The 12,221-nt window shown below is 41.3% G+C and overlaps 1 protein-coding gene across 1 annotated transcript in view; it reads right to left on the bottom strand.

Moving 5' to 3' along the window:
* The window catches only part of slc40a1 (solute carrier family 40 member 1), a 54,012-nt gene extending 43,789 nt beyond the window's left edge, over positions 1 to 10,223 (bottom strand). Inside the window, exons 1-2 of the mRNA XM_063052000.1 lie at positions 9,723 to 10,223; positions 9,480 to 9,547 (exon numbers count right to left, since the gene is read on the bottom strand). Coding sequence (XP_062908070.1) covers positions 9,480 to 9,547; positions 9,723 to 9,765 — 111 coding nt within the window. The 5' untranslated portion in view covers positions 9,766 to 10,223. The remainder of the gene's footprint in view (positions 1 to 9,479; positions 9,548 to 9,722) is intronic.
* Between the last annotated feature and the right edge of the window lie 1,998 nt (positions 10,224 to 12,221).

Here is a 12,221-nt window from a genome sequence, read left to right as displayed (position 1 = left end):
ATGAAAGAGATAGTGTTGGAGCTTCTGGAAAACATTAGGATAGACAAGTTACCAGGACCAGAAAAGATTACCTTAGGAAGTGAGGGAAGAGATTGCTGCAGCACTGATGATGATATATGCATCTGTCCTGGCCACACGAGTGGTTCCAGAGCATTGGAGGGTGCAAATGTTATTCTGGGAATTATAAACCAGTGATTCTTACATCAATGGTGGCAAACCATTGGACAGGATTCTTGGTACCAGGATTTATGAGGATTTACAAAGCATAGCCTGATTAGGGATAGTCAAAGTGGCTTTCTGAAGGGCAAGTTGTGCTTTTTGAGGAGATGACAAAACAAATTGAAGGTAGAGTGGTGGATGTGGTGTATATGGATTTTATAAGGGCTCTGACAAGCTTCCCCATACTAGGTTCATCCAAAAAGCATTGAGGCATGGGATCCATGGAGACTTAACTGTATTATGCAGAATTGTCTTGCTCAAAGAAGGTGGGGTTGGCAGTGGATGGAAAATATTACGACTAGCGGTGTTCTGCATGATCCATTCTGGGGTCCCTGATCTTTGTAAAGTTTATAATGGACTTGTATGCAGAAGTGGAAGGATGCATTAGTAAGCTTGCAGATGGTACAAAGATCAGTGGTGCTTTGAATAGCATACAAGGTTGTCATAGGTTACAATAAGATACAGGCGGAATGCAGAGTTGAGCAGAGAAATGGCAGATGGAGCTCGATCAGGAAAAGTGTGAGGTGAATCACTTTGGAAGACTGAACTTGAAGGTGAAGTACAAGGTTGATAGCAGGATTCTTAGCAGTGTGTAGGAACAGAGAGATCTTGGGGTCCAAATCCACAGATACCTCACAGGTACCACATAAGCTGACAAGGTGGTTAAGACAGTATGTGGTTTGCTGGTCTTCATTATTTAGGGAATTAATTTCAGGAGCTGTGAGGCTATTTTGCAGCTCTATAAAATTCTGGACAGATCACAGTTAAGAGTACAGTGTTCATTTCTGGTTGCCTCATTTAGAGGAAGGTTGTGAAAGCTTTAGAGAGAGTTTAGAGGAGACATATCAGGGTGCTGTCTGAATTAGACAGCATGTCTTCTGAGGAAAGCTTGAGCGAGCTAGGGCTTTCCTCTTTGCAGTGACGGGATGAGAGGTGCCCTGATGGAGTTGTTTAAGAATATGGGAGGCATAGATAGAGTAGACAGAGAACAGCGTTTTCCCTAGGGTGGCAATGGCCAATACCAGGGGACATGCATTTAGAAAGAATTTAGAGGAAGCTTTATTGTTTTTACAGAGAGTTGATGGTGCCTGGAACACACTGACTGGGGTGGTGATAGAGGTTGATAATATAGGGACATTTAAAAGACTCTTAGACAGACACATGGATGTAAGAAAAATGTAGTGTTATTGGCTGTGTAGGAAGAAAGGTTGATCTCAGAGTACATTTATATAGTTTGGCACAACACTGAAGGCCAAAGGGCATGTAGTATGCTGTAATGTTCTATGATCCATGTTCAAAAATAATTTTCACTTCATAAAACAATGATGGCCATGAGGACTTTCATTATGATTATTTTAAAGGCACTGCGGCCACAACCCCGCACCACAAACAGTTCTTGTTACCACAATTCAAACGTGATAAAGGGTGGAGACAGTGAACAAGGTTTCTATCAAGTTGATGCAGGCATGGTGAGGTTACACTTGTAAAAAAAAGTAAAATTTTTGAGTCTCTCATCTTGATATTTTGGGCTGACCACTTGTGTTGACGAAGATTTCTACTTGTGTGGAAGAGCCAAACTGAATGTGATCAATATAGAATAGGATCAAGAAGTTTAGCGGAGAGTTCAGAAGGAACCTATCTACTCATGGAGAGTTATGAACATGGAACTCACTTTCCCAAGGAATGGTTGAGGTGAACAGTACAACTGCATTTACAAGGCATCTAAATAAGCATATGATGGAGAAGAGAATTAATAGCTGAATACCAATTAATTATGTGAGTGAGAAAGGGAACAATCATAAACAGTGGCGATGACTGAGCCAACCTGTCTGTACTACAATTTTCCGTAACTCAGAGGATTAATTGGTCAAAGTGATTAGGCTAGCGTTAAGTAGGTGGGTCGCTGGGTAGTGCAACTCGTTGAGCCGTAAGGGTCTGTTGCACACTGTCTCAAAATAAATAAGTAAACCAAGCTACATCATCCTCACATTTATCAAGAAACGTGAATTGACTTTTTTCCCCCCACATAAGTTCTGTGAGAAGTGTTATTCCATATCTCAAATTTAAGGACAGTGATTTGAAAATTCAGTAAATGTGAATTTCAGCCACCACAATGGCTATAACACTGGGTTTGCCTATATTTAGGACAGCTAAATACTTATACCATTATTTTAATACACCATGATTACAGGTATCAAAACTATGCAAAATATTGAATCATCTTACTTCATTATTACAGTCAAAATAGATATTCTTCAGAATTGCTCTTTGCAGAATGACTCATTTTTATTTCCAGTGAAGAGTAGTAATCAGGTATTCTGGAAGCTATCCCTCACTACAGATACGCAACACAGGTCAGCAGTAGTTATTCTGCTGAAGTGAACCAGAAAACTGGAGATGTAGTGTCAGTCTTGGGGAAGTGGGCTCATCTTGCAGATGGGCAACACTACAAATCAGAGGTGATATATCCATGGCACTCTTGGATCTCAAACATTCTGCATTATACTCAAATGAATTTAAAGTCTAAAACAAGTTTCGCCAAACATAAGTAATTGCGAAATCTCCGAGAGTCCAATTAGCTGCAAAGCAGAATTGTGCTGATTAATGCTTTAAGCAAAGTACTACTATATAGACTTCTTCTGGGAGAAAGGAGAAAGATGTGCAGACTATTTCAATAGAAGAAGCAAAAGCTTTTTTTTCTTGCTCTGCAAGGCCAGTTGTATTCTGTATACAGTAACGTACTTGTGGCACAGAAAAATCGTCTTTTTCTCAAGCACCACTGAACCATCTCCTGGTAACTAAACACGCAAAAAGGAACTGTGCCAAACAGCTTGAAGATTAGATTTTCAGCAAAACTAAGAACTGCACAGCAGAATCGGAATAAAAAATGAAAAAAAAAATGCAGGGGCAAAAAGATAAGCAGATTTCCTTAAAGAAATTATATTCAAGCATCAATTCAAAAGTATTTGAAATAAGAGGAAGAAACTGGGTCTAGTTAGCATAAAGTGAAAGGCAATCATAAGAAAAATTCCGATGTGCTTTGCCTTTAAAGATTGTTTACAGAGTTAGATTTAAATACATATTTTGCCCCTTTTGCAGATAGAAAATCATAAAATAACTTGGTGTTACTTGATACAACAACAGTCTTTCTTGTCTTCAGAATTTTTCAAGACCACAAGACAAAGGAGCAGGAGTAGGCCATTCGGCCCATTGAGTCTGTTCCGCAACTCCACCATGAATAGGCCATTCTCCCATCTAGTTTCAATTTCCGGCTTTTTTCCCATATCCCTTGATACCCTGACTAATTAGATACCTATCAATCTCCTCCTTAAACACCCTCAATGATCGGGCCTCCACAGCTGTACGTGGCAATGAATTCCATAGATCCACGACCCTCTGGCTAAAAAAGTTTCTCCTCATCTCTGTTTTAAATGGGTACCTTCTAATTCTAAGACTATGGCCTGTTGTGCTGGACTCAACCACCAAGGGAAACAGCCTTTCCACATCTACTCTGTCCAACCTTTTCAACATTTGAAATGTTTCTATGAGATCCTCTCTCATTCTTCTATACTCTAATGAATACAGTCCAAGAGCCGACAAACGCTCCTCATATGTTAGCCCCTGCATTCCAGGAATCATCCTCGTAATTCTTCTCTGAACTCTCTCCAACATCAGTACATCCCTTCTAAGATAGGGGATCAGTGCCCCATAGAGCCTCATCAACACCTTCCTCTGATACACTATTCCTCTTGAAATGAATGCCACCATAGCATTCGCTTTCCTTACTGCCAATCCAACCTGGTGGTTAACCTTTAGGATATCCTGCACGAGGACCCCTAAGTCCCTTGGCACTTCCGATTTTTGAATTTTCTCTCCATCTAAATAAATAATAATCTGCCCGATTATTTCTTCTTCCAAAATATACAACTGTACATTTCCCAACATTGTATCTCATCTGCCATTTCTTTGCCCACTCTCCTAAACTGACCAAGTCTCTCTGCAACCTTTCCGTTTCTTCAACACTTCCTGCTCCTCCACCTATCTTGGTGTCATCCGCAAACTTAGCCACAAAACCATTTAATCCATAATCTAAATCATCGATATACATTGTAAAAAGAAGCGGCCCCAACACCGACCCTTGCGGAACACTGCTAGTAACCGGCAACCGATCAGAGTAGGATCCCTTTATTCATAACCTTTGCTATCAGCCAATGCTCCACACATTCCGATATCTTTCCTGTAATTCCACGGGCTCTCATCTTATTAAGCAGCCTCTTATGCGGCACCTTGTCAAGGGCCTTTTGAAAATCCAAATACACAATATCCACAGCCTCTCCCTTGTCAATCTTATTTGCGATTACCTCAAAAATTCCAATAGGTTGGTGAGGCAGGATCTTCCCTTCATGAAACCATGCTGGCTTGGGCCTATCTTGTCATGCACCTCGAGGTATTTCATAACCTCATCCCTGAGGATCGACTCCAATAACTTTCCAACTACCAATGTCAGACTAATAGGTCTGTAATTTTCTTTTTGCTGCCTCCCTCCTTTCTTAAACAGTGGAACTACATTTGCGACTTTCCAGTCCTCCGGAACCATGCCAGAGTCTATTGATTCCTGGAAGATCATTTCCAATGCCTCCACAATCTCCAAAACCACCTCCTTCAGAACCCATGGTGCACCTCATCCGGACCAGGAGACTTATCTATTCTTAGTCTATTTAGCTTCCAGAGCACTTTCTCTCTAGTAATCTTGACTGTACCTAATTCTATTCCCTGAGACCTCTGGCTATCAGGTATGTTGCTAATGTCTTCCACTGTGAAGACTGATGCAAAATACTCATTTAATTCCTCTGCCATCTCTTTGTTACCCATTATAATTTCTCCAGGATCATTTTCAATCGGTCCTATGTCTACCCATGTCACTCTTTTACTCCTCATATATTTAAAAAACTCTTAGTATCCTTTTTTATGATAATTGCCAACTCCTTTCATAATTCATCTTTTCTTTCTTAATGACTTTCTTAGTTTTCTCTTGTTAAGTTTTTAAAAGTTGTCCAGTCCTCAGTTTTCCCACTAATTTTTGCTTCCTTGTATGCCGTCTCTTTTGCTTTTATTTTAGCCTTAACCTCTCTCGTTAGCCACATTTGTGCCATTTTTCCACTCATGATTTTCTTTTTCCTTGGAATATATTTTTCCTGCTCTTTCCTTATTACTTGTAGGAATTTCATCCAATTCTGCTCTACCATCCCTCCATCTAGCTTACTTTTCCAATTGACTTGGGCCAGTTCCTCTCTCATACCACTGTAATTTCCTTTGTTCCACTGAAATATCAATACGCTTGATACCAGCTTCTCCTTTTCAAATTTGAAACTGAACTCAATCATATTATGATCACTACTTCCAAGGGGTTCCATTACCTCCAGCTCCCTAATCGCCTCAGGTTCATTAAACTGCACCCAATCCAAAACAGCCGGTCCCCTGGTGGGCTTATGGACAAGCTGCTCCAAAAAGCCATCCTGTAGGCATTCTACAAACTCCCTCTCCTTAGATCCAGTACCTTCCTGACTTTCCCAATCCACTTTCATATTAAAATCTCCCATAATTATCTTGACATTTTCCTTCTGACACGCTTTTTCTATTTCCAGCTGTAACTTGTAATCCACATCCCGGCTGCTGTTTGGAGGCCTGTATATAACTGCTATTAGTGTCTTTTTACCCTTACCATTTCTTAACTCGACCCATACGGATTCTACCTCTTCTGACCCTATGTCCCTTCTTTCTAGTGATTTGATATCGTTACTTAGCATCAGGGCCACGCTGCCCCCTTTACCTACCTTCCTATCTTTCCTATACACTGTGTATCCTTGGACATTCAGCTCCCAATCATATCCATCATTTAGCCATGACTCGGTGATGGCCACAATGTCATATCTTTTAACCTGTAGCTGTACAACAAGGTCAACCACTTTATTTCTAATGCTGCACGCATTTAAGTACAGTACATTTAGATAAGTATCTGTTACCGATTTTGCTATATTTCTATCGCACAGCAAATTATCCTGACTATTCACCTGCCTGTCCTTCTTGCCATCTTTGCTGCACAGTATCTTTGACTTATTTCTATTTTCCTCTTCCTCGACCCTAACACCCTGTTTTCCTTCCCCCTGTCAACTTAGTTTAAACCCTCCCTAACAGCTATATTAAACAATTCCGCCAGGATATTAGTAACCTTTGAGTTTAGGTGTAACCCATCGTTTTTGTACAAGTCATACCTCCCCAAAATAGATCCCAATGATGCAAGAATTTGAAGCCCTGCCCCCCGCACCAGTTGCTTGGCCACACATTCATCTACTTAATTCTGCTATTCTTACCATCATTAGCGCGGCTCAGGCAGTAATCCTGAGATTATTACTCTGGAGGTCTGGTTTTTCAATTTTCTTCCTAGCTCCCAGTAATCTTCCTTCAGGACCTCCTCTCTTTTTCTGTCTATGTCATTGGTACCAACATGTACCAAGACTTCTAGCTGCTCGCCCTCTCTCCTCAGAGTACTCTGGATCCGATCTGAGACATCTCGTACCCTGACACCAGGGAGGCAACATACCATCCAGGTATCCTTGTCCGGCTCACAGAATCTCTTGTCTGTTCCCCTCACTATGGAATCCCCTATAACTGCTTCATTTCTCCTTGCTCTCTTGATCACGGCACTGGGCAGAGTGCGAGAGTCCCATTCGCTGTGGTCTTCCTCTGTCAGGTCAACCTCTCCAACAGTATCTAAGAGGGATTTCTGAGGGGGACTGTCACAGGGGTGCTGTCCACTATCTCTCTATAGGTATTATCAATCACCTCCTCACTTTCCGTAACTAGCTGAAGGTCATCAAGTTGTAGCTCCAGATCCCTAACACGGTCCTTAAGGAGCCTCATCTCAATGCACCTGGTGCGGATGTAATCCTTGGGGAGGCTGGGAGTCTCCCAGGATCCCCACATCTGGCACTCTAAGCACACTAATCCTAGATGCATACCTCTAATGCTACTGTTATTACTAAATAAATAAGCCTGTAACTTACCCCTTTATTATGAGACTCAACGGTCGCAGGAAGCCTCTTCCCATTTCTGCCTAAGCCCATTGAGTCAAAGCCCTATCACTCTGCAACCTGCTCCAACGCTGCCCACTGGATAGTTCAAAGTTTTTCACTGTCAATAAATTACCTTTGGAATGTAGCAACAAGTTGTTCTTTATTTGCATACAGCAACCAATTTACGCACTGTCAGGCTCTACAAATAGCAATAAAATAAAAAGCCAATTGATCATATTTTGGATATGTTGGCTGAATGAGGAATGTTACCAAAGAACAAGGAAACACTGCATTTTTTTAAAAAAATGGTATTATATGCTACATTCAACTGAACAAATAACTTCAATTTAACATTCCATCCGTATTATACAATTGGATCAAAAACACATTACTCTTCAGTGATGCAACAAATTGTCAGCTGAGATTATATACTCAAGTGTGGGAGTATGCTACCAACTATTATAATGAGTTCCAATGTTGATTTAGAGGCAAGAGTAAATCAAATTGACACTGAGTGGTAGAAATTAAGATGATAAAAAGGAAAACATCTTGGATTTAATATTCTAGTGTACTTAAAATGAAACAATTGGTTGAAATTTCTCACTAGCTATACATATGCCTTGGACATAAATCAAAATAAATTACCTTGTCAAAACAAAATAAAATTTCTTACTGACTACTCATTGGGAGGTCATTTCCTCACAACGATTTTCCTGATTAATACCAACATTTTATCTTAGACTTGTGGATCCCTGAACAATTCAAATATTTAAAAATTCATTTTGCGAACTTCACACACTTGTATGAGGAAATCAGTTTTAGCCAGCAAAACATCGCCCAGCCTACAATCTGCTCTAAGGATCACAGGAAGTCATGTGGTCTGCTGAATCCATACTGGCTTTCCCGAGAACAATTCCATGATTCCCAGTGCGTTTCTGCTTCCCTGTCATCTGGAAGTTAATTTCTGACTAGCAGTTATTTAGCTCCCTTTTAAAACCCTTACTGATCCTTGTTCAGAAAACCCTAACTGTAATGTTCAAAAGAGTCATGCTTACATTCAAGCTGATGTTCGCTGATGAATAAGGAGTTTTTCATCTTTAGGGCTGAACATTTCAACTGATCTTATCAAACATTTCTGAAGGTCAACTGATTAATACCTGAAGCTTCAAATAAATCATTTCTACGTGAATGTAGTTGAAAAGTCAGCATCCTCTGATGGACTAAATTGTGATTTTGTGGATTTCACCCAACTGAGGCATTAGGTGTTAGCTGCTCATTCACTCACTTATTCTGTTTTGGAAGAGAGGGAATAGGCAGATCTACACCACGTAGGGTGGGGAGGGTGCATCATCATGGACCCGGGTCAATAACTGTCAGAGCACAGAAAAATAATGAGCGTGGTCAAGTGCCTGCATAGCTGACAAGAAGTTAGCTGGCCTTGCTCCCAGGTTCCATACAGCAACCAATTTATGCACTGTCAGGCTCTACAAATAGCAATAAAATAAAAAGCCAATTGATGGCATTTTGGATATGTTGGCTGAATGAGGAATGTTGCCAAAGAGGAAGGAAACACTGCATTTTTTTTTGAATGGTATTATGTGCTACATTCAACTGAACAAATAACTTTCAACTTACCACCCCCAGCCCAGGTATGAGACAGAACAAAGCAGCACCGCTACCCTGCTCCATATTATTTTTGTCATTCCTACTCAGACTCCAATGCTCAGTGGATGACGGGTGAGGTGGACTTCAGCAGGTTCACAACATGGACCATAAAGTCATACCATTATATGCAAGCAAAGTTTTGGAGCCAAGTATAAAAAAGGCCTTTTGTCTTGCTCTCAGTAATACACATGTCCACTAATTCTAGAAGCTATTAATAAAATGTCAGTGATAGTTTAACCCAATTTTGCCCATCTTCTCCGCAAATCAGCTGCAATTTTTCGAAGTTTGGGTCCAATCTTATGAATGAGGACCTTCTCCCTTCACCAACCACTTCCAGAAAAACTTCAGACTGCTTCCAAAAGAAACCTATTACCATCTCATAGCAAGCTTTACACCGATGAAACTTCATACCAGTGCGTGGCTGAGGACTGGCAGGTGAATCTTGAGCCTCACTGACCAGATCTCACCCGAAGGAAGCAAATCAGAATTAAACAAGAGCCTGGTCTTCGCAGACCAACTTACCCATGAAGACAGTCCGTGACACAGATAAATAAGAAATCTGGTGGTCTTGAAGTAACCAACAAAAGAGGCTGTCATATGAAGAACAAAGAAAAAAAAGTTACTTTAAAATGAAATCAAATAAACATAAATTATGCATCCCCAATTAAATATTGATGCTCATCGTCTGAATATATTAAATAGTCTTAAGTAAGTATCACAACTAAATTCAGGTGTAAAAGTGCCCAAATGATGTCAGCAACTTACCACAGCACCCCTTCTTCCTCGACTCTTTTCCCGGTTTCTCCATGTTTTAAGGTAGTTTTATTTTTCCCTGACAGGTTATTTTCTGTTTGATTGCTATTGTAAATTGTTTTCACAAAAAAACAAAACGTCGAAAATTGTCCCTGAACAAAAGCAAATGAAGCTCCGCCAGGTGTTTTGCTATTTGTGTTTCCAGACTTAGCTAGCACTGTAGCTGAAGTCTGGAGAGTGGTCGTTAAAATAAGATGATAGGTTTACACTGCGCCACTTTCCTCAGACCAACCGCACGGTCCGGCTCCTGAATCTCAAACTTTCACATCATTTGGGAGTTTTGTGAGCCTTGCTCAAAGGCGTTTCCAGGGGAGAGAGTCCGACCCCGTGACGTGCTTCGATGCAGAAAACCCGACTTTGCGACGACTGCGAACACAGAGCTGCAACAGCGGGCGACGGTAACTGAAAATACACTCCAGCTCCTCCTCCGGCTCGCTTCCGCTTCTGAACACCGGGCGGCTGTGTCACGCAGAGTCAACGTTCCCGTCACCGCCCCCCTCTCAGCTCTGCTGCAGTTTTCCTTTCACAGCACCCCAAGAGCAAGAAGAATGTAATCAGTAAACCCACTGCTTGTGAGAAAAACCGTCTGTGAAATATGTGAAGGGAACGTCAAATAATGTATGATACATAAAGACTCAAATGAGCACCCGGATTGTGACTAAGTATAGGAGCTACGTCATATGTATAAGGCATGTTGCGAATGCAAAGTCTAGAAGTCGGGTTATTCCTCCAGATTCAGAGCTGTTTCTGTCCCAGGCCAGTCCGAGATCACCTCCTGAACCTAATAGCTCCTATACCACCCCAAGTCATAGTCATACTTTATTGATCCTGGGGGAAATTGGTTTTCGTTACAGTTGCACCATAAATAATAAATAGTAATAGTAATATTACTATAGGTAAATAGTAGTAGTCAGAGAAATAGTAAAGAGTAATAGAAAATAGTAATAAATAGTTAAATAGTAATATATAAATTATGCCAGTAAATTATGAAATGTCCAGGACCACCCTATCGGCTCAGGGTGTCTGACCCTCCAAGGGAGGAGTTGTAAAGTTTGATGGCCACAGGCAGGAATGACCTCCTGTGACGCTCAGTGTTGCATCTCGGTGGAATGAGTCTCTGGCTGAATGTACTCCTGTGCCCACCCAGTACATTATGTAGTGGATGGGAGACATTGTCCAAGATGGCATGCAACTTAGACAGCATCCTCTTTTCAGACACCACCGTGAGAGAGTCCAGTTCCATCCCCACAACATCACTGGCCATACGAATAAGTTTGTTGATTCTGTTGGTGTCTGCTACCCTCAGCCTGCTGCCCCAGCACACAACAGCAAACATGATAGCACTGGCCACCACAGACTCGTAGAACATCCTCAGCATCGTCCGGCAGATGTTAAAGGACCTCAGTCTCCTCAGGAAATAGAGACGGCTCTGACCCTTCTTGTAGACAGCCTCAGTGTTCTTAGACCAGGGCATGGGTATTAGATTTATTGGAACACCATCACTTGCAGGTTGTTCGCCCTTTCTTCCTTCAGTCTGGGTCGAGGTCCTGGATTTCCCTAAATGGGGTAACCACATGTTCTTCTGTGTTGCTGCTTAGTAAAGTAACTAATAAGGTATCAAAAAGAAAGAAGGGGTGATATAAGTTGAGAGGTTGGGGGCAGAAAGTTCACCTGAAGGGTAAGTTGTTTTTTGGTTGCTATTTGAAACCTGCCAGCAAAGGAGATCTGTGGAAATATAGACAATCGCAACTCCTAAGAGGCATTTAGATGGATACTTAAATAGGCAAGGCTTAGTGAGATATGGTCCTAAAATGGGCAAAAAAATGTCAGCACAGGCATGGACCTGTTTTGGTGTGGTTCAATTCTGTATGTCTCTATCATTGGAAGCATAGAGTTAACTAAACATCCTCGACTGAGGGTGCATACCATTAAGCTTTCAGCAGTGACTGATGCAATAATCTGTCAAAAGTTGTTCCAGGTGGTGCACATAATTGTGAAAGAATAGGTATATAATCAATATCCAATAAAGCTCTGGACTTTGGTGGTGTTGGGTTAGCAATTGGATGTCATTCTACTAATAGACCAATATATTTAAATTCACATTTTTTAAGCTGTTATAGAGTATTGTAATGAATATCCCAGTGAATCTCTTAAGTTTAAAGGGAGGAGGGGAAACAGAGCCCCAGTGAACTGAATGGGAGTGTGAGAATCAGGGTCCCATTTAGAGGTGAGTGAAAAGGGAAGGTGGGAACTTGGGCCTAGCTGATGGAAAAAGAGTATAGGAACCATGCCCCAGTGAGGAGAAAGAGAACAGTGGAACTGGGGGCTGGGTGAGTGAAAGGAAGCATAGATAATTAAGCACCAGTGAGTGGGAGTGTGGGAAAAGAGGGAATTGGGGTCTGGCAAATTAGGAAGGACTACAGCCTACTTTACCTAGTGAACCAAATGCCA

This window comes from Mobula hypostoma, chromosome 6, assembly GCF_963921235.1.
Source record: "Mobula hypostoma chromosome 6, sMobHyp1.1, whole genome shotgun sequence".
In the NCBI taxonomy this organism is placed as follows: Eukaryota; Metazoa; Chordata; class Chondrichthyes; order Myliobatiformes; family Myliobatidae; genus Mobula; species Mobula hypostoma.
This window is presented reverse-complemented; position numbering and strand designations above follow the sequence as displayed.